Source organism: Enhydra lutris, unplaced genomic scaffold (genome assembly GCF_002288905.1).
Source record: "Enhydra lutris kenyoni isolate GAN:26980312 unplaced genomic scaffold, ASM228890v2 scaffoldscaffold56, whole genome shotgun sequence".
In the NCBI taxonomy this organism is placed as follows: Eukaryota; Metazoa; Chordata; class Mammalia; order Carnivora; family Mustelidae; genus Enhydra; species Enhydra lutris.
In genome coordinates, this window is record NW_019154140.1 from 10,074,864 (window position 1) to 10,097,314 (window position 22,451).

The window sequence follows — 22,451 nt, forward strand, 5'->3', positions numbered from 1 at the left end:
TAACAGGGAAAGTTAAAAGAACCCTGACTGCAGTTGCAATGTAATGTGGAAAAAGGAATGCTAAGAGATTGTTGGGTTGGATACTAATGAAAGTAGTCTGAGAACATTCTGGTGGGGACAGCAGGGCTCGTTTACCGACGTTTTACTGTGCACCGGCATGGTTCTTCACTGGCATGATCTTATTTGGTGCTTATGACAGCCCAGGAAGCAGGCTATTTTTTAATCTTTTGTGTGTCTAAGGTCACCCAGCTGGGAGGTGGCAGAGGCGGAACTCGGGTTGGATCTTAACAGCAACTGTGTAACATTTTGCTTCAACCTAGAGGCATGGGAGGGTTGATACTCTGGCAGGCAGACAAAATGCTGGCCTATTGATTGGCCTCCCAAAACTTATTTCCTGGCCTTCCTAAAATTCATCTCAATGGTAAAACACTGGCTTGGTTCTGGTAGGTTTAACTGACGTAGGCTGGCAGAGGAAGAGTGCCCGAGGCCCGAGGGAACCAGCCCCAGAGCTGGTGGCCAGGCTGGCTGAGCAAGGTGGTGACCAGGGTCGACTGAAAACAGCTGGCTCTCCCCTTGGCCTGTGCTAGTTTCTGGTTTTCTTGTTCTGTCTGCTGGAGCAGCACATCCAAAAGTGTGTTGATACATGGAGCACTATTCTCATACATCTCCCCCCAAGAAAAGAACTCCATGATGAAATTACTCTGGGCAGCACTATACATGGAATCTCCCTTTGAAGACTCCCAGGGCACAGTGGCCTATAGAAGGGTCTTGGAAATCCTACAGTAAAGAATGGTTGAATACACCATCCTACCTTTATTTTGACCACAGCACCCTTTTTTCAAATAATACTAATGGTATCTCATGTTTTAATGAAACATGCTATGTGCCGGTCTCCGTTCTAAGTGCTTTGCTAGTTATAATTCCTACAGTCCTCACAACAACCTTCTAAGTACAAGAAACTGAGGCACAGAGCAGTGACCAAGACATGAGGCTGGTGAGCGAGTGAGCGAGTGTTCAAGTCCAGCCCTGACCTCAAATCCACACTCCTGAGCTCCCACAAAACACACTTTGGACAGTGTTGCCCTGTCCACTGTTCTTCAATGTTTCCTGCCCACCCGTCATTGAGTGGGAAAACCCACAAACCAAACCATGTCCCCTATTCTCAGATGGTACTGAAAAACAAAGGGAAGAATAATTTTACTTTTGGTGATTAGGATTTTTATTAAATAGCATTCATTTGTTCAGAAACAAAAGTATAGAAGTCATCCTTTTAAATTAAGGGAACTTAGGGTAACTAGCCCTGGGACCTCCTAGAGGACCCCTTAAATGGTGTTCCTGCTCCCTGGAGTGCTGTCTCCCCATCTTTCTCCCCTTTTCTCTGGGGACAAGCACCCATTCATCAGACAGAACCTTACTCTAGCACCTTCTCCCTGAAGCCTTACATGCCTACCAGAATGCAGTAGTCCAGATACGACCTGACTTCTTACGGTCACTGGTTATGACTTACTTGAGCTGCAAAAAGAAGAGAGCTGAGAATTCATCTTGGGTGCTGGCTGAGTTTTCTTGAAAGCTCAATTACTCCATGCAATTCTAACTCTAGAAGATGCTCCAAGAGGCTGTCCGGCCTCCTCTCTGAACTTACTGCATCTTGTCCCTTGCTGAAGTTAAGATTTTTGTCCTGTGTTGAAAAAGAATCATGCATAAAGAGTCTGATTAATCACAAAGGCACCTTTATGAAGGAATGCATGGGGGAGTGGAAGTACAAAGTGGCATCCGTTACTCTGATATGTCTCCAGTTAGACACCTGTTTGAGGCTCAGAGGAGGAGGGAAACAAACAAACAGAAAGCAAAAGATGTTTATCCTACCTTCAGAAGCTCGGTGGGGCGCCTGGGTGGCTCAGTCGGCTAAGCGTCTAACTCTTGATCTCAACTCAGGTTCACCATCTCTGGGTTGTGGGATGGAGCCCCGAGTCAAGCCCTGCAGCAGGCTCCATGCTCAGTGGGGAGTCTGCTTGAGAGTCTCTCTCTTTCTAAACTTTCTGAACTTTCTAAACTAAATAAATCTTTTTAAGAAAAGAAAAGCGGGGGAGCTCAAATAAGGGGTTTGCCCAGTATTCTGCAGTTCATTATCCCAGTATTTGTGAACCCTTATTCAAAGTAAATCCTTCCTGTCCGTGGAAGCTCGTGTTGTCTCGTCAGGGCCTCGACAGCAGGAACAGGCGCTGAAGGAAGAGGGCACATCATTGCCTTCCCTTCAGTTGCAACCTTTGCATACCCTCTCCCTTCCGTGGCCCTTCACTGGGCTCCCATGATTGCTCCACGGTGTTCAAGGCAAGTGATCTGGCTGAGGTGGACCCCCCAGATAAGTGTAAACAGAAAAAGGCCCTCTGGCTTTACATAGTCACTCTTCCCTTTTATATCCTACCTACTATGCCTTGACATTTTTCTCTGCTGATGCTGTTTCTGATTTATGGCTTTAAACACAAAATCTAGAAGCTCTGAGTGAAAAGCCATTCCTGAGAGATCCCCTCTAGTTTTCTTGGCTACTTTGGCAGGGTAGGGACATGGGACAATAAGAAACCAAAAATGTCTTTTCAGAGCCAGGAAGAAGATACTTTGAAAATTCGCGGCATAGCAGAATAACCAAGACACCACAGCCTAGGGGCATGAGGTCCTGGGTGGTGCCAGGCCCTCCCATTCACTGTGTGTGGATGTGGAAATCTGCTAGCATTTTGGAGGGGAATCAGTAACACCTTGGAAAATCACACACGCACAAAACTGAGAAAAAACTAATTGTTCTTGAGTAGGAAAACAGATAAATGAGGACATGTTCATGAGATGGAATACTGCTCAGCCATCAAAATGAATAATCCAGAATTAGTGTAACACCAGAGATCAATCTCACAAGCATAATGCAAAGTCCCGAAATTAAGTTAGAGATCTAAAAACCTTGCCTTCTAAAAAGTTCTAAAAAGATACGGTGTAATTCTTTCAACATAGTAGGGCGCTAGGATGCTATCTATCTAGCTATGATCGCGCGGATTCATCTGTAGTGAAATTGTGAAGAAACTGGAACGATACTCCACCATCTCCAGGACCGTGGTTGAAGAGAGGAAGCAAATTTGGTAAAATTACTTGCATCTATTCAATCTGGATGTGAAGTGCACAGATGTCTATGTTATTGTTTCCTCTGCTTTTGCATACATTTGAAACAGGTGATTTTCTTTTTTCATCATGAGAGTCCCAATTGAATGGTAAGGCGCTCATTCTGTGAAGCCCTTTGGACATAAGGGCTCCAGTGCCAGGTGACCTAAGAGAAAGGGGTCTCCAGTCTCAGTAACATTTCTTCTTCTGTCCTCTTCTTAGGAATGTTCCTGGCTGATATAATTGAGAAATACTTTGTTTCCCCAACCCTATTCCGAGTCATCCGATTGGCCCGTATCGGGCGCATCTTGCGTCTGATCAAAGGTGCCAAAGGGATTCGGACCCTGCTCTTTGCCTTAATGATGTCCTTGCCTGCTCTGTTCAACATTGGCCTTCTGCTCTTCCTGGTCATGTTCATCTTCTCCATCTTCGGGATGTCCAATTTCGCGTATGTAAAGCACGAGGCTGGCATCGACGACATGTTCAACTTTGAGACCTTTGGCAATAGCATGATCTGCCTGTTTCAGATCACAACCTCAGCTGGCTGGGACGGCCTGCTGCTGCCCATCCTGAACCGCCCCCCTGACTGCAGTCTGGATAAGGAGCACCCAGGGAGTGGCTTCAAGGGCGACTGCGGGAACCCCTCCGTGGGCATCTTCTTCTTCGTAAGCTACATCATCATCTCCTTCCTGATCGTTGTGAACATGTACATTGCCATCATCTTGGAGAACTTCAGTGTAGCCACAGAGGAAAGTGCTGACCCTCTGAGTGAGGATGACTTTGAGACCTTCTACGAGATCTGGGAGAAGTTTGACCCCGATGCCACCCAGTTCATTGAGTACTGTAAGCTGGCAGACTTTGCAGATGCCTTGGAGCACCCTCTCCGAGTGCCCAAGCCCAACACCATCGAGCTCATTGCCATGGACCTGCCCATGGTCAGCGGGGACCGCATCCACTGCTTGGACATCCTTTTTGCCTTCACCAAGCGGGTCCTGGGAGACAGCGGGGAGCTGGACATCCTCCGCCAGCAGATGGAGGAGCGGTTCGTGGCGTCCAACCCTTCCAAAGTGTCTTACGAGCCCATCACGACCACACTGAGACGCAAGCAGGAGGAGGTGTCGGCCGTGGTCCTGCAGCGCGCCTACCGGGGACATTTAGCGAGGCGGGGTTTCATTTGCAAAAAGACCACTTCCAATAAGCTGGAGAACGGAGGCACGCACCGGGAGAAAAAGGAGAGCACCCCGTCCACAGCCTCCCTCCCGTCCTACGACAGTGTAACTAAACCTGAGAAGGAAAAACAGCAACGGGCAGAGGAAGGAAGAAGGGAAAGGGCCAAAAGACAAAAAGAGGTCAGAGAATCCAAGTGTTAGAGGAAAGCAAAAATTAAATATTGTACAGATGTAAAACTTGCAAGTGAAAGATTGTTTACAAACTTCCTGAATCTTCTCAATGCAGAACAGCTGTGGAGACACTTGAACTGAAGATCTATACCAAACGTAGTCTGCTTACCATGTAACACGGTTGCATCTTGAGCAGTGACCTGCCAAGGGCCAAGGACCCTGCTCCCCGGACTCACAGATTTTCTAACGCTTGGGCAGGTGGTTACTGCATGTTCCACATCAGTCAATGCAACTTAGGACAAAACCAACAGGATACAAAAACCAGAGGAGAGGCTGCCGGGACCAGCAGATTTCCGTTGCAGCCAAAGGGATTTTATTTTTTCATTTTGGTGATTCTCAGAAGCAGAAAGCATCACTTTAAAAGTTTGTTTGTCCATGAAAACTGTATTTGCATTCTTACATTAGTTAAGCTAAGCAGCAAAAAGAAAACACACACACAGACACACAGACACACACACACACACTCACATCTAGCCCGTGGCATTCAACTGTCAGTTTCTTTGACATAAACCGCATCTTCTCCACATGGGCTTCACGTGGTTTGGAGATGGGTGGGGGAAACAATCAGGTTTCTTCAGGCTGAGGAGGACTTGCTCAGGCCAATTCCAAACATTGTGCTCGTTCAATGCGTAGAAATGATTTGCATGATGGCATGCCGTGATCAGAAGTCATGCATGAGAACCATACACCACAGGACACTACTAATCCTGTCCCCTGCCCTGGGTCAGCCTTCAGAAGGGACCCAGCCCTGCACCGTTCACTGTATTTGGAGAAAAAAAAAAAAATGGTAAGAGTTCCACACCCGCTGCAAATCCTTATGAATTCTTAGAAGTCTTTCATACACCTTCTGGGTAGGGAAACATAAGCGACCAATTGACCACCACCACCAAAAAACAAACCCAGTCCAACAAGCAGACGGATCCGTTGTGTGTGTATGTTTAACAGACGTCTCTAACATACAGCCATTGTTGCACATTTCAAAAGATGAACTATTTAAATGCTGCTCTGTGTCCCTCCATGGGGAAACTTTGATCTCGAATGGCTTGTATTAGTAATGTCACTGTAAAACCAAATCCTAGGGCTAAAAACAAAAAAATCCAAAAAAAAAAGTTCATTTGTATTGCAATATTTATGATGATTGTTTAGCCTTCATACTGGAGAACTGACACTTACTTGGGGCAGAGATAAAAGTGCTACTCAAAGTGGCACATTATCTCTAGGGGGCAATTTGGGGAACTGAAAAACTTTCATGGGGGTTTGGGGTGCTCACTTCATTCAGTGTCCTGTCCTTCTGCACTGTGGCTTTCTCGGGCTCGGGTCCCGCTGGAGAGGGGTGCAGATCTTCCCGACGGGCCTCCCCACTCTACAGAGGGCTTGTCGCGAGCTCACACACTGCATGGTTCCTCTTGCCTCCATCTCATTTTTGCACCAAGCGGGGCTTTCCTTACCTACAGTGCTGGGTGAGGGCAGCAGCCCTGGGGGCTGTGGCGGTGGTTTCTTCCGTGCATTATAGAGTAGTCACTGGTGGGATCTGAGGGAGAGATGGAGCCGCCTCTGAACCAAGCCCACTTGGTTTCTTTATTGCACTGATTCTCATGAGACAGCGATTTAATGTGAATTCTTTAGACATCCCAGCTTCCCCCCCACCCCCTCACGCCGGCCCCTGCACAGTTCCCTCTCCGCCAGTTGTGCCATCTGCTTAGCGACCTGCCCATTGTCCTTGGAGGGTGGCTTTGCGGGGAGCACAGTGTCTTCCATTCCATCTCCCGCTTTAGGGAAAACAGTTTTTAGTCCAGGGGTCTCTCCTCTGATGACTAGCACTCACAGCCACGAGGCTGCACTTGAATGTCAGGAAGTCCTCACAGAGAACGAGGAGACTTGAGCAAGCAAACCAAATCAAAACAAATTCTTCCCGAACCATAAAACCGAGGGGGACTGAAAGCACCCTGTAATCAGACACGCCCGTCTGCCTTGCCGTAGAAGCACTCTGGTGCGATTGTACCAACCACCTGACTAGTTTTGCATAGAACAAACCACAGCCAGCCGAAGCAGAGCTTTCTCTCTTGTCGAACCGTTAGAAACTCTGCCCGGCTCTCATCAGCCTGCTTCTGTGGCCTCCTCCGTAGGACTTTTGTACTATCCCCCAACACCAGGCTGGAAAAGCATTTCTCTCAGTGACCCTGCTAACTGCTAGGACGAATGTATGGTAACATGTACAGGCTACATCGTAAACAGCACAAAACAGAAGCTGACATGTGTGGCTCTTCTTTTTAAGAGAATTATAAATACTGTAATATATCATTTTATTTTATTGGCATGCCTTTTTGTAAATACAAATTATTAACTTACCAAATAGGAAATGGCTTCTGGCTTATGCCATTGTCATGTTTATTTTTATTTTTTATACTTTTCTTTCTTCTTAGATCTTAGATGCTGTCAGCCAATGTACATCCCCAAACCAGACAGACAGACAAAAAATTTTTTATTGCTAATGGTCTTTTCCAAAACAACAAAAAATATATATATTTTTGTTCCAATGTGCAATAAATTCTAACCACTTCTATGCAAGATTTGGCTAAACTTCATAATTGTTCTTAGGTCTTGGGATGGGCAACAGAGCTATAAGATCCCACTCGGTACCCCCCAAGCGCTCATGCTAGTGATGTCATTAAGCTACTAGAGCATATTAATGAGATTTTTTCTAAGATCTGACCTTTTCCCTCCCCCCAGACCCTCAGCAGCTATCTCCTCAGTAACACACAAATGGGCCTTGGTATCTGACACCCATCAGCCAGCTTCGTAGGGAAGAAGCCCCCCCACTCTATCTGATGTTTCAACTTTTTTTTTTTTAACTTTTCCTACCTTCTTTTCCCTCACCCACCGTCCCTCCACCCACTCGCTTGCTCACTCTCTCACTCACCCGCCCTGCTCCACACTTCTTTGGTAGTAAATGACACCATCACCAGCAGTTTACACCCGCAGTTAACAGGCACTGAACTGAGTCGGTGACGTTTCCGTGCGCCTTCATTGAGTGGGTAAGTGGCAACGCTTTGCCAAATATTAACGAAGCCAATCAAAAAGCAGCCGCAGCCACAGTATCACTGCACATATATATATATAGATATATAAATATAATATAAATATTTATTTTTTGTAGCCAGGTCCTTGGTGCAGTATTTATACTCCACAATCCACCTTTTAAAAAAGGACAAAAAGCAAAAAGACGTGTGCGATGCTGTTAACTTAAAATGCAGAGCCAAAGCCACTGAGCAGCAGCTGACATCGTTGCTGGTTTGTGTGTGGAAAACACTTTCCCCTCTTCTTCCCTTAACCTCCTTGTTGCTGTAGGCTGAGGAGACTCCATAGTTTAAAGCAGAGGGTGAGAGCAGCGAAAACGTCCCGAGTCAACATGACCTACTCCCACTTCTCTAAATGAACCACTTTTGGCGTCAGAAGTTGACTGGGGAGAAATAAGCAGTCGCTCCCAGTCACAGCCCCCGGAACGACAGTGCCCAAAGTTCTTTTCTTTTCCGCCGCAACAAATGTAAACTTGTAAAAGACCACTAGTGAAGATTAGTGTGTTAGTGAATGCATGGAGGCCAACACTGCTCTAAATGAGACATGATTTAAAAAAAAAAAAAAAAAAAAGTACATCACTACTATAAGCCAAAAGGAAACAAAATAAAAATGACCCTTTTTGCTGTACAAGGGAAGCCTGTCTTGGTGTCCGTTTGTTGCTTGACTATCCCAATTCTTGAGTCCTGGGAGGGGTCTGGGAATCGGGACCTTAGCACATTTGGGGAAAGGAGGGGAACAGAAGGGAGAAAAGTTCTGGCTAAGAAGTAAAGACTGGAGAGAAGAGCAAGGTCCCACCCACCCCCTCCCCCCTACCCAGATCCCCACCCACCCAGCACTTACCCATTGCATGTGGCGTTCTTCCCTCTCCCGGGCCAGTGCTTCCGGGCCCACAAAACCCCTTCTTCACCAGTCCACCTGGCAGAGCCCCCAGAGATGACCTCAGCCAACCCAGCCATACTGGCCTCACTTCTGCCTTTTTCACCAGTATGTTAAAACAAAAAACCAAACAACAACAACAAAAAAAGAAACCCTATCCTAATGCCCCAAAGCTTGGGCAAGCACGATGCCCAGTAGTCTCCACTCTGCTAGCTAATGCTGGGCCCTGCCCTCCATCACCCCAACACATACACCAGCAGACTACGGCTGGTCTCGTTCACATTTGTGCAGGGAAGAGGAGTACCGCTCCCCTCCCTCACCCTGCCCTTCTTTGGGGACATCCCACTCTAGGCCATGTCTCCCCGTCCAGGAACACTCTCAGGAGGATTTTGAAGTGCCCACTCTAGTCCGCTCCAGTAGCTCCACTCTGGAGAGAGATGGCTGGTAGGTCAGTCCCCATCCTCCTCCCCTCGGCCCCAGCCTCCAGGCCTGCTGTGGAGGTGAGATTGCCATGGGTTATGACTTTGTGACTTGAGTCCTGGGCATCTTCTGTAATGATGCCTCTTTCTTTTCTCAGATGTTGCCCAAAGTTTTGCAAAAAGCTTCGTTCATTTTCAGGTACCCCCACCCCCTAAAGAATCGGCTGCAACTAGCCAGCCAGGGGGACATCAGGAGAGAAGAGGAAGTCTGGGTCAGGAGGGGCCCAAGGTGTGCACAGAAGTCTGCCCTGTGGCTCAGCTCTGTGCTTTCTTGGAGGTCCTTTCCAAGATTACCAAGATTTCCTCCATGAAAATGCTCCTGAGGCACCCCCTGCCCCTGCCCCCCACTGCTGTTTGCTGTACATAGAGGCTAAGTGGGGTGGGGTGGGCGGGTGTGCACGTGTGGTGTGTGTGTGTGAAGAATGTATATAGGTAAAGGGGAGCGTGGTCCAGTGGTTCCAGAAAAGGGACAGAACTCCTGTGTTCCATCCCAAGCTCAACCACTGGCTCGCTGTGTGGCCTTGGGCAAGTCACTTAACCTCTCTGTGCCTCAGTTTCCTCATCTGTAAAATGGGGATAATAATACTGACCTACCTCACAGGGGTGTTGTGAGGCTTTAACTAAATGTTTTGTAAAGTGTTTTGAGATACAGAGGCAAAGGCACTAGGGAAGGGCAAAGTATTATTTGGACTTAAGAAAGATGAAATGGTACCATAAATGCTGCTATTCTGAGAGCCATTTTAAACTGCACTGCTCCAACCACCCCCGCTTCTCATCACCAGGACAGCAGGTCGAGAAAATGTCTTTCCTTTCACTTGCTTCTGGGGTTTGTGATTATTCTAGACACTTAATTTTGTTCCCTTGCTGTATCTCCTCCTTCCCTCACCCCCTCGACTTGTTCCCTGTTCCGTTTACGCGGAAATGGCAGAAATGCTTGAGAAATGAGAATGCATAAGTGGATTGGAAGTTTATAGTCTGAAATTTCAATTTTACTTTGTACTGTACATCTTTTTACTTTAGAATTTGCAATAAAGGGTTACGTCAATCTTGTTTTCAACTCTCCTCTTGGACTGGCCTGTCATTCTGTCATTGTTCTCACACCAAAGCCCCTCGGCTGGGGGTGGACGGGGGGAGTCAAGCTCTCCCACCCAGCAAGACCCCACAGCTGTCCTCTTTGCCTTCCCCTGAGACAGGGGATGGAGTCTGAGGGCTCACCCATCCTCAGCTCCTCATATGGGCTGGCAGAGCCCCAGCCACTCAGGAGGGTGGGAAACGTTTGGGGCTCCAGGTATGGTAGGTCTTACTGTCTCCTCCATTTAGGGGGCCTTGCCTGAGTAGGGAAAGCAGCTTGGAGGCGGCAGCCCCTGAAAGCGGGGACACCTCTAGATGTCCTGGCCCTGCAACTGCAGCGGGGCATCCCAGTAAGCAGAAACTCCACATCTTGTCCGGCTCCCTTAGGTCACAGATCATACCCTCTGGAGTTCAACTTTCGGCTCAGGCCGCTCTGGATTCAAAACCCTGATATGCCACTAACTAGCTGTGGCCCGTTTTCTTTACGTGTCACGGAGAGCACACCTGCTTTTCTTGGGTTCTGAAGTGTGTCAAATCATGTAGGTAACTGCTTCGCTCGGGGCTTGGCGGACGGTCAGCTCTCACTAAGTGGTAGCTGTCGGTGCAAGAATCTCCGGGAGAGAAGAAGGCACTAGAGCTGGCAAGCGGGACGGCCTGCCTCCCACCCCGGGGGGACACGGGCACCGAGACCCTCCTCTCCCCAGGCAGCCCCGCTGGCGATGCGGCTATTTCCAAAAAACCAACGCTTGCTGCCTCCTTTGCGGATTTGGTAATGTTTATAACAGGGCGAAGGCGGCTCTCTGCCAGGGCGGCGCTCCCGTCTCACAGCCGGGGACACTGAGGCGAGGGGGGACCGGGCCAGCGCGCGGCCCAGGCCCTCGTCGGCGGTGGCTGGAGCCGCTCCGCAGACAGGAGCGGCCTCGCTTCCGCCGCGCCAAGCGCCTGGGCGGGCCTGCGCCGGGGAGGACGGGGGCCCGGCCGCGGGCGGGGGCCGGGGCCGGGGCCGGGGCCGGGGCCGTCGCCGTCGCCGCCCGTGAGCCACAGCGTGAGCACGATGAGCAGCGCCCCGGTGCCCAGCGCCCCCACGAAGCCGGTGAGGAGGCCGAGCGCCAGCGGCCCGACCCAGCCGGTGGGGCTGCGCTCGTAGGGCGCCTGCGGCAGACGCTCCACGATCAGCTGCAGCCCGTCCCAGTCCGGCTCGGGAAGCGAGGCGCGGCGGGGGCGCGGGGCCGGGGGCGCGGCGGCAGGACCGGGGCGGGGGCCGGGGCGGGGGCCGAAGCCGAGACCTGGGGCGGCGGGCAGCCGCACGTAGCGCTGGCCAAACTTGCGCAGCTGCAGCGTCGCCTGCTGGTGGAGATTCTTGCCCAGCTCCCGGGCCACGTCCGGGCGGCCGCTGCGCCGCAGAGCCCGGGCCACGCGGTCCCAAGACAGGGTGGAGGCCTTGGCCGCCAGCCAGGCCGCCAGCCCCTCCCGGCAGCCGTCCGACACCTCCGCGGGATCGGCCGCCGCCCGCCGCCGCCGCCACAACCGGCCCCGCGGCGCGGACGTGGACGCCGGCGTCTCAGGGCGGGCCAGCCGGTCCTCAGAGAGCCGGGACAGTTCGGCCTCGACGTCCGGCTCCGGCGCCTTCAGGAGAGACTGGAAATGATCGCACTCCTCCGGGGTCAGCAGCTCGGCCAGACGGACGGCCTCGTGGGGGCCCATGGCGTCCAGGGCTCCCGCCGGGGCCACTGCCCAGCCCCAGAGCACCAGCGCCAGGGCCCGGGCCTGAGTCCGCGCCGCCATCGCCATCACCATCGCGGGCTGTGACCGCGCCGCACCCACTATGGTGGGAGGAGCTCAGAACGCCCACGGGTGGGGGAGGGGTGCCTGGTACCCGCGGCGGGGGCGGAGGGGGACGGGGCTGGGGAGGGGGCGGCTTCCGCAGGCAGGGACTGGGGGCGAGGGGGCGACCCACACATGGGATCTCCCAGCACCCGGAAACTGGGAACTGAAGGGAATTAGGAGTGAGAGTTTCCTAACACCCAGTGGTGGGGGCACACCCAGTCCCCCAGGAGGCTGGGATCCTGGGCCCTTACGTTAGAACGCCCGCCCTAGGCCTGCGGCCTGGCAAGCCCACTGATGCCTCAAGTTACGTCTCCCCCATCTCTACTAATCCATTCACCGCCCCTCAGCCTCCAGCTCACCATCATCCAATACCCAATCCCAAATTCTCTGGATATCTACTAAATACCAAATATTTCTAGAATCACCAATTCCCATCCTCCCACCGTGCCTCCAAACCCTGGCCTTCTCTTGTCTGGATTAGGGAGACTCCTCAAGTCCCCACTCCCTAACCTTGTTTCCTTCCCTGAGCAAGATCCCTTCTGGCTCTCTGGTGTGGTCACTCCTCAGCTGACAAGTCCCTGCTGGGAAGCCCTACTTGACTACAATACACACCCTTCCCGCCTCACCATGAGGTATCCCTCGTATCTACTCCTACGTTACAGTGCAGCTCTGCCTTTTTGCTGTCTCCTCCATTCAAGTGTCAGGTCCATCTGCTGTCCCTGTAGCAACTAGTGAAAAGTAGGTGTTCAGTAAAGATTTGTTGGATCCATGTGTGCATTCTTTTTTTTTTTTTTTTTTTTATTCATTTGACAGAGAGAGATCACAAGTAGACAGAGAGGCAGGCAGAGAGAGAGAGAGAGAGAGAAGCAGGCTCCCTGCTGAGCAGAGAGCCCGATGCGGGACTCGATCCCAGGACCCCGAGATCATGACCTGAGCCGAAGGCAGCGGCTTAACCCACTGAGCCACCCAGGTGCCCCCATGTGTGCATTCTTAACTTGCAAATCAGTCCCTGTCCACAGGCTACCGACCTCCTTTCCTTCTAACACACACATGACTTTCAGAGTCTCAGCTCCTCACCGGCAGGAAAAGTCCTCAGGGTGCCATGGTGAAGTCCCAGTGACTCCTCCAGCCTCACTTCCTCCCACCCTCACTTCCTCCCATGCTTTTGTAACGAATCACCCATGGTGCTTTCCAACCTCTGGAGCTCTGTTTGGCTGCTCCCCATTCCCCACACTCCCTGGCTTCCTGCCCAGGAAGTTTTTCTTTCTTCTTCTTCTTCTTCTTCTTCTTTTTTTTTTTTTTTAAGATTTTATTTCTTTCTTTATTTGACAGAGAGATATCACAAGTACGCAGAGAGGCAGGCAGAGAGGGGGAAGCAGGCTCCCTGCTGAGCAGAGATCCTGATGTGGGGCTCAATCCCAGGACCCTGAGATCATGACCTGAGCGGAAGGCAGAGGCTTAACCCACTGAACCACCCAGGCGCCCCCCAGAAAGTTTTTCTGATACACCGCCGCCTCTGCCACTAGGAGGCAGGGGCTCTTCTGGGCATCCTTGTGATAGCCTGTTTTGGTTTTCTGTTACAAAACAGCCTGTGCATACTCCATTGGGACATTTCTCTGGAAATTGATTAATTGAAGGACTTATCTAGTATTTTAGTGTCTTCCATGTACCAAATCCTATACTGGACGTGAGAATATAAAATTTTTATAGGGTCCCTCCCCAAGCTGCTTCATCCACTTATTTTCGAATGATCCATTTTTGAGCTCTTCTCCCCTTGAACAGTGGCTGTGCTTAACCATTGCCAAATCTACGGTGCTACACAGAGTCTGCAAAGAATAGATGCAGAATAAACCAACTAGAGTGTGAGGGAGGTCTAGACCTCCAAGGGCCAAGAGGTCTGGCGGCGCTGAGTCCCGGGGCAATGCCCAGGGGCCCCCATGTGCAGGCACACAATTCTTTCTGCCACAGGGGAACCGTCTGCTTTGCAGGTTCTCCCCACTTGGGCTTGCTTTGCCTCCTGAAAGCCCAGGGCATGCCTCAGCCCTGAGCCTGCCTGCACATGCGCTGCTCTCCAAGCACGCTGGTCCTGGGTAATTTTGCTTAGAGCATTCAAAGACCTCAGGAGGTTGTGGATCCACACCTCTCACAGCTATCTCCATACAGCTTTTTCTTTTCTTTTTTCTTTTCTTTTCTTTTTTAAACAGACAGAGATCACAAGCAGGCAGAGCGGCAGGCAGAGAGAGAGGGGGAAGCAGGCTCCCTGCTGAGCAGAGAGCCTGATGCGGGGCTCTATCCCTGGACCCCAGATCAGGACCTGAGCTGAAGTCAGAGGCTTAACCCACTGAGCCACCCAGGCGCCCCTACATACAGCTTTTTCAACAAGCTCTTCCTTCTTAGTTCTCAGACTCTTGGTTTATGATGCACTGGCAAAGAAAGTTTGGGAATGGGCAGATGGTGATGGACAAAGGATCCCACGCACCCCTGAAGACTGGAGCTTAGCTGTCTCCACGCCCTGCGCTCTGCCCCCCTCCCTCCCTCCAGGACTCAAGTTTAATCTTAGCTCTAGCCAGCAAGGGCTGCTGTCCACACTCTGAGTGCACCGTCCTCTTCAGCCCCCCTTTTCTCCAAGCATTCATTTCCTCATCCATTCACTCATTCAACAAACATGTGAGCCCTTCTTTCCCCTGGTACTTTGGGACTCTGGAGATAGAAGTCTGAGCCTCTGGGAGCTCGTAGGGGGGCCTCCCCTACTCTGGTGCTTCTCACCTGGTAGCCTCTGTGCCCAATCCCTGGTAGGTCCTGGCTGGGCCAGAATGAGTACCTGGGGTCCCACAGTGCTGTTCTGCCAAAGGACTAGAAACACCCACAGGGCCACACCCATGGCACAGCTGGATGCCCAGGCATTTCCCCAGAGGGCTCCCCACATCCTGCTGCCCCCAAGAAATCCTCTGGAAACCACATGTCATCACTTTAATACTGTGTAATACTTTCTTTTAAAATACAGTCTCTTCTGAGGTAGACAGACCACAACTGCAGAGCATCGTCAGACAGGAGATAAATACGTCCATGTACAACACGCAGCAAAATGAGGTAGAAATGGTTACAGCTGGGGGAGAGGACCCCAACCCCAGTGTGGGCAGAGGATAAGGAGGGCCAGCTTGCCAAGTCCGCCCACCCTCCCCCAATGCCTGCCCCTGGATTCTTTGGTATGCCCCCTCAACATTGCCAGAGCTGGACCTGCCCTTACCCCCTTCCCGCCCCGACTCACCCCAGTGCCCATGAGGTAGGTGCTAGTAGACTGGGGGCCGTCTCCTTGTGCAAAGTTCCCCAAGGCCAGTAGAGGAGGCAGTGGGGGCCCTGGGTCTCAGGGAGCTCCTCCCTTGGCCCCCAGCTGCCTGCCTCTTGAAGGGAAGGCTGGGATCCCAACCCCACTTCCCCATGCCCTCCACCCCCCCGCATATACTTACACACACCTGAGAGAACTTCCTCACGCCCTGCTCCCTCCAAATGGCCCTGCACAGCAGTGTGAGGCACCAAAGCCCCGCAGCCAGCCAGCTCAGAGAGGAGGCCCGAAAAGACAAAGGATGAAAAGGAGGGAAAAACAGAGCAGCTTTCCTGTTAGCACTCCTAGTGCAGCACAGGCCCTCAGCATCTTGGCACCTGAAATGTCCCCCATGGACACCCTTCCAGCTGGGAGTGGGAGATGGTACAGAGACTGTAGGAGCTATAAGGGAATGGGGGAGGGGGGCTGGGAGGGAGAGAGAAGAGGTAAGGTGAGGGCTTGCGTCCTACTTTGGAGCAAAGGTCAGAGCTGTGAAATGGGCTCCCTGACGGGGAGGAAGACAAACCAAAGCCCTGTCAAGGGTAAGTTGCTGGGAAGGAGAGGAGTACTGTTCTCACAAGGAAGGGTCCCCAAGCCTGGCTTCCAGTAGAAAGTTTGGGTGGGACTGAAAATAAATCCCCCCCCCCCTTCAGGGAAAAATAGTCTACCCATCTCCTTCACGCTCTCACAGCTCCTGAAGCTCCCAACCTAGGACCCTAGGATAATGGGAGAGGCACGTTCTTCTAACCGGTGCTCACTCCTCCTTGGAGCCTCCCAACACACGGGGAAGCGGAGTCTGTAGTCAGTTTTGTGCCCCGCCAGACTTGTGGCCACACTGTCTTCTCTCCCAAGGGAATCCTCCTAAGGTAAGTTATAGAAGACCTCTGCCTGTGAAAGGCCAGGTGAGATGAGCTCTCTGGGGACTTCCTGCCTAGGTCACCCTCCCATCTGGGCCCTCTCTTTCCTGGGGCAGGAAAGGGGGCAAGGGGCATCCCTCTGGATAACACTAAACAGCTAACACTAAGCTTGGGGGTTGGGCTCAGGGGGGAGAGCAGCAGGACCTACCTCTTCTCAAATCCCACAACCCACCCCCCCACACCCCTGGCTACAACCTTGGACCTGGGGAGGAAGCCCTAGAAATACATTCCGCTTCTGTCCCAGGAAGAGCAGGGGTTTCAGTGTGGCTCTGGGTCTTCCTCTCCCCTTCCCCACCTCACTTTTTGAGTCTCCTGGGAGAATTTGCTCCCCGGGGAGGGGTTGGGGGCAGGGAACACACAGGAGAGCAGCCGAAGTCTAACATTCTTTCTGAGGTCAGTTTCTTCCTGAGTTGTCAAAATAAAACAACAAACAGCAAATTCTACACATCTTACAAAAATAAGAGGCCTAAAATATTAAACAAGCTACATTTCTGGGATTTCCCCCTCAAAAACAAACAAAAACCCTTCTTTGGGTGTTTTTTTTTTTTCCTTTTTTTTTTCTTTTCTTTTTTTTTTTTTTTTTTTTTTTTTGCTTGCCCTCCCCCCCTAAGACCCAAGGATACAGCTGGGTGAGGGATATTGGGGTGGGAGGGAACTCCCTACCCTCTCCACCTCAGCCCCTGGACTTCCAGATCTCCTGCAAAGGAACACTGCTTTCTTTTGAATGAGAGGGACCAAGAGAAACAGGCTGGAAAGCAAGAGAGGGACAGAACCACAGAGGGTGATAGATGGAGAGATAGGGGAAGGAGGAGCAAAAGAGAAACAGGGCTAGCATATGAGGAGGTCAGTGACAAAACCACGGAGAGAGAAAACTACGCTAATGCAGAGAAAGATGGGGAAGAAGGGAGCCACTAAGACTAAGAGAGCGAGGAGACAAAAGGATTGTGGCGAGTGAGCAGGAGTTCTTTAGGCCCCGGGTGCCAGCCCATCCCGGGTCTGCCCGTCGGCTGGGCGGAGATGGCGAGTTTCCCGTCCACAATAAATAGGAAAAACCTGAGTACACAGCGCATATGGCATCTATCTGCCTAGCAGAATCATTTTCCTTCCCACGAAAAAAAAAAAAAAAATCCACCGGCAGCCCCACCCCCCCAGCCCACTTTCATCACTCCGGCCCCCTCCCAGCCCGGTTTGGCTAAAGACAACCTCCCGAACGGAGGGGCGGGGAGAGAGGGGCGGCTGCTCCCGCGGCCTCAGGGCGCGCCGTCAGTGTCCGGAGCCGTACATTTTGTCCCATTCCACGTACGAGTCCAGGTCCTTGGGGGAGGCCCTAGGGCCCACCTTGGCTAGCGCTGCCTCCAAGTCCTTGTAGGAGAGGGGCCGCTGCAGCCCGGGGAGGCCTGCCCCGGCCGCTGCCTGCTGGCACAGCTGCCCCAGCTCGCCCCCGGAGAAGCCCTGGGTGCCCTGCACCAGGGCCGCGAGCTCCCGCTCGTTCAGCGCGCAGCCATGCTGGACCAGCGCCCGCTGCAGGATCTGCCCGCGGGCAGGCCCGTCGGGCAGCGCCACGTAGAAGCGGAGAGCGAAGCGCCGCCGAGTGGCGTCGTCCAGAGCCGCGGGCCGCGAGGTGGTGCCCACGACCAGCACGCCGTCGGCCCCTGCGCCGCAGCCGCCGTCCAGACAAGCCAGGAGCGGCGCCTGCAGCGCGCCTGCCGCAGCGGCGACGCCGTCATCCCGAGCCAGGAGCAGCGCGTCCAGCTCGCTGATGAGAAGCACAGAGGGCGGGCGGCAGCGCGCAGCCGCGAAGGCGGCCTGGAGGAGGTGCGCGCCCTCGGCGGCTCCTGGCGCGGTCAGCGTAGTTCCGCGCAGGCGCAAGAGCCTGGCGCCCAACTGCGTGGCTAGACAGCGGCCCAGCAGCGCTTTTCCCGCGCCCCGCGGCCCGAAGAGCAGCACGGTCCGCGGCGGGCGCGGGCTGCCGGGGTAGGCGGGAGGCCTGAGCAGGGGCCACACCAACTCCTCCTCCAGCGCCGCCTTGAGCGCGCCCTGGCCCGCCACGTCTGCCCACTGCACCGGGGGCCCGCAGTCTAGCATCTTGCTCGTCACCAGCTCCAAGGCCCCCGGGTCCAAGCCTTTAGGGGGCTCTCCCGACGGCACCGCGAAGCCCCCGCGGGGAGCCGGCGCCGGGGCGCGCTCCGGGAACTTCTCAAAGGGCTCGAGTTGCGGGCCGTAGACGGGGGAGCCCAGGACCTTCAGGGGGACGCCGCCACCGTACTTGCCCGACGCCTCCTCCGCGGCCCCCGGAGGCTTCGGCCGGAACCCATTGCCCCGACACTCGCCGTTGTCCGTGTTGGGGTAGGAGGCGCCGTCGGCCGCTGGGGCCTTGGCGGGCTCGTAGATGTACTTGCGGTAGCGGCCCTCCGCGCCCTCGTCGGCAGCCTTGCGCTTCAGCGACACACCGGCCTCGGCAGCCTGGAAGCCGTAGGAGGTGGGCGCCGGCCGGGGCGGCGCGGGCGCAGGTAGGGGCGTGGGCGCCGCCAGGCCGGAGGTCAGGTAGGGGGCCGGCGGCGGGGCGGGCGGCGGCGGGAGGGCCCCGTAGCCCGGCTGCGCCGCGTAGCCCCCCGCGGGGTAGTTGTACAGAGGCCCCGAGGGGCCGTAGCCCGGCGGAGGCGGAGGCTGCAGGAGCGCGGCGGGGGGCGGCGGGGGCAGCGCGGTGCCGGTCTGCGCGCAGTAGCCGGGGGCCAGGTACCCCCCGCCGTAGCCCGTCCCGTACTCGGGCGCCACCGACGGGCCTCCGCACGCGTTACCGGCATAGAGGGGTTCAGGCAGGTTCCCGGCTAAAACCGGGGAGCCCCCGAGGCCCCCGGAGCCGCCCCCGCTACCGGACTTGGTTCCCGGGAGGCCCTCGTGGAGGGAGGCCAAGGGGTAGGGGGGTTCCGGCCCTGGCCAGGGCTCGGGGTCTCCCTTGGCGCCGTTGAGGAAGGCGGCGTCGCCATAGCCGCCCAGCGCGGGGCGCTCGTAGGGTGAGTCCAGGACCCCTGAGTACTTCTCTGCGTAGCGCTTGAGGAGGTTGGAGGCTGTGAGGGCAGAGATGTCGTCGTGTGCCCAAGCATAGTGGCAGCGCTGGCGACCTCCCGGGGGCAGCTCCAACTTGTGGGCTGGCGACGGGGTAGTGGAGGAGACATCCAGGTGCTGCTCTGGCCACTGGTTGAGGGGCTGGGCGTGTTCCGGTGTCCAGTGCATCTTCGACAGAGCTGTGGGCGAGACGGGGAGAAGCGGCTAGAGGGGTCGTGCAGGGCCTTTCAGGGCCCACCAGCCCCAGGCAGCTTAGATGGCAGCTTGGCCCAGGCCAGTTTCCACCATCCACCACCCCCGTGCCACCCTCCAGGGCCTCCCCTCTGCAGGCACCACTAACACAGTATTTGCCTTGGCCGGCACGTCCCAGGATTAAAACTGTGTGAAAATACTTTCCTTAGAGAGGTATGGAAACGATATGTTTGACCCTGACTTCACCTCAAGAGGCAATTCGATGATGATTTTGTCCCAGCCACACAAGCCCTGCCCTCTACAACACCTGGTCCCTGCTTTCAGACCTAATGTAGTTAAGGGGTCCACGATGAGTGAGGCACCCTGCCCCCAGAAATAGTCAAATGCAAGTGGGGCTCCTTCAGTAAGGCCTGTTTGCTGCACATCCACCCTGTGCTAGGCAAATGCAAGTGGGGGACTTAGACACTAAAGCTACTAGGTTTGCAGAAAGATGAATGGCCCTGGAGTTTGATAGTCCTACCTAAACTATTCCCTGCAGCCCTCCCCAAGATTCCAGGGGCCCCTTTAGGCCTGAAGTCAGAGACTCCAGTGTGTGGGGGCAGTGCCGCATGGTCCCTGGGAAACTCCAGGGACTGACCCAGAAGCATTCACTTCAGTCCACCTAGTTCCTTTCAGTCTCTGCCTGGTGAAGTCAGAGCACCTGGGTTCCAGACCCCCATCTGCACATGCTGGCTGTGTGCCCCGGATGTGTTTCACCACAATACAGAACCGCGATTTAGAAGAGACAAATCCCATTCCGGAGAAGATGGGGAAAGTGAGTAGAAAGTGGGTCACAGATTTGTTTGCGAGCTTCCCAGAAACCACATAACTCACTTTGCAGAATAAAAAACACCACCCTACTCAAAAGAAGCAAAATGTTCCTGGCGTAGAAATCTTGGAACTTTTTTCTATAAACTTCAGGAAGCAGGCCTGTGAGATGTAATGAACCATGACCTCTTAAGACAGCCATGCCAGAAACATGGCAGAAACGTTCCACAGACGTTTCTTACACTAGCCTTGAGCACCAGCCAAGGCATGAGCCAAACGCTGGTAAAAGGGATTCAGGGTTTGGGGAACAACACTTTTGCAGGCACATGGATGGGTTGGCCCGCTCTGAGGATTAAATCTCAAAGACTAAATGGGCCCATGGCTTGCCAGAGAGGGTTTTTGCAAATGATTATTTCTCAAACCTAAGCTTTTGGTAAGATACGTTAAACTCACAGGGTTAATATTCTTTCTTCAAATTTTTATTAAGCAAATAGTAAGCGTTGTGCTAGGCAAGGGGGCAGACTAAAAGGCAATACGATGGTTTAGACAGGTGGAAGGGACAGGCAGACAACATCGTTTGTGAGGTGGTAACATAGAAGGGTGTGCCAGAGGCTCTGGAGCTCCGGGAAATGTGCCCTGTCTGCTTGAGAAGAGCTCAGCAGGGAGGTGGTGTCTTTACCGGACCTTGAAAGGTGAGGGGCCAAGTTGGGCGGGGGCCTGGCCAGCAGGTTCCAACGCAGGCCATTCAGAAAGCCAGGGCAGTGCTAGTTCCCACACCCTCCCTATTCCTTCAAGACCCTTTACTGCCACCTTCTGGAAAACTGTCACAATAAATCTTCAAATCTACCGCATCCGTGGGGTAAATCGTCCCCCTTTAGAAGGGCTCATGTTCAGTGTGCAACCTGCATGACCATACATTGCGAGCCTGGCGGGAGTGCTAAGAGATGCTGGGTTACTGGAGCCTTGGAAGTGGGTGTGTATGGGGGGAGTGGCAGAAGAGGCAGCAGATCAAGTGGCTTCTGGGGTTCTCCACAGTTGTCCTCACCTGCAGCAGCTTGTTGATAGCACCACCTCTGTTGACCTGACACCTCCTATGGCTGTGACCTGCTGCCAGTGGGAGGGGACACTCTTTGAACATAAAACCGTATTCTCATCTCCACTGCCCTAAGGAGGGCATGAGCCACATAGACACTAAAGCTAAAAAGGGAAGTAGCGTTCTTTGAGGTTTCATCTCCATCTGAGAGGTGATCCTGGCCACCAGGGGCAAGAGGTTCAGAGCAGAGACAAGAGACCGGAGTGTGAGGTCTGTGGAGGGCGGGTATGCAGCTCTCCAGCTGATGCTGAGGGGGGTCTCCAAAGAACAAAGGCATTACCTAGAGTCACCGGGGGTTAATTTCCCAGGACTTTGGAAACCACAAGTGGTCCTAGTTTGCCGGGTTCTGTGAGGTAACATCAGAGTTCTACAGATGCGGAGCACCTGATTCTTGATTTCGGCTTGGGTCATGATCTCAGGGTCCTGACTAGGCCCCACGTTGCTCTCTACACTCAGTGGCAGTCGGCTTGAGATTCGCTCTCCCTCTCCCCCACCCAGTACTCATTCTCTCTCTCTCGCAAATAAATCTTAAAAAAAAAAAAAAAAAAGTTCTACAAATGCAAATACTGTGTTGTGGCATGGACCCCAAACCTGTTTTGTTTTTTCTATTTACTATTATCTGTGCTTTGGCTCCTTAATATGGAGAAGAGAGATTTGATTTTGATCATACTTCCCCTTAGCATGCTGGGGAAAAAAGTGTGACCCCTCCCAGAAGGACACAAAGAAAGCTCTGGATCTGGTCTTACCCACATACTTCCTCAGCCCCTGCCAGACCCTCTGCTCCCCCTCGTCTCTGTCACGTGGTATCCTCCCTGCCCCTAGCACCCAGCTCCTGCTGTGGCCACTGGGCTCTCTCCAAACATACAGCCCAACCTCAGGCCCGCTCTCCTACTCCGGGATTAGCCCCTTTCAGGCAACTCCCAGCTGCTCCCTCGAGGGGCCCTGTCCTTGGAAGCTCATGCTGCTCGTGCTCCCCTCCATCCCTCAGATGCTTGCCCTTCCATTCCAGGTAATTCGCTGCCCATTTTAGCCAGGGGCACAGCTCCCTCACTTCTGGCCTTCCGTTTTCACCCTTATCTATATCTGCTTTGCAGCCCAGTAGACCTGAGGGGCCATCCACCCCAGCCCTTGACCCCAGTCCAGTCCAGGCTGGGACCTTGCCCCATCCATTAACTATTC

At 53.6% G+C, this 22,451-nt stretch overlaps 2 protein-coding genes across 7 annotated transcripts in view; one reads left to right on the plus strand and one right to left on the minus strand.

Moving 5' to 3' along the window:
• The window catches only part of LOC111157848 (sodium voltage-gated channel alpha subunit 8), a 118,400-nt gene extending 111,564 nt beyond the window's left edge, over positions 1-6,836 (plus strand). For all 6 annotated transcript variants that reach the window (XM_022519538.1, XM_022519537.1, XM_022519541.1 and 3 more), the window contains one exon: positions 3,367-6,836. In XM_022519538.1, coding sequence (XP_022375246.1) covers positions 3,367-4,514 — 1,148 coding nt within the window. In that variant the 3' untranslated portion in view covers positions 4,515-6,836. The remainder of the gene's footprint in view (positions 1-3,366) is intronic.
• Positions 6,837-17,377: 10,541 nt separating this feature from the next.
• On the minus strand, positions 17,378-19,348 carry LOC111157722 (fidgetin like 2). Its single transcript, XM_022519362.1, has one exon. The coding sequence runs from the start codon at positions 19,346-19,348 to the stop codon at positions 17,378-17,380; it is 1,971 nt and encodes a 656-aa protein (XP_022375070.1).
• Between the last annotated feature and the right edge of the window lie 3,103 nt (positions 19,349-22,451).

Excerpts from the sequence above, each read along its gene's own strand:
- LOC111157722 (XM_022519362.1), bottom strand. The coding sequence starts at position 19,348 with ATGCACTGGACACCGGAACACGCCCAGCCCCTCAACCAGTGGCCAGAG.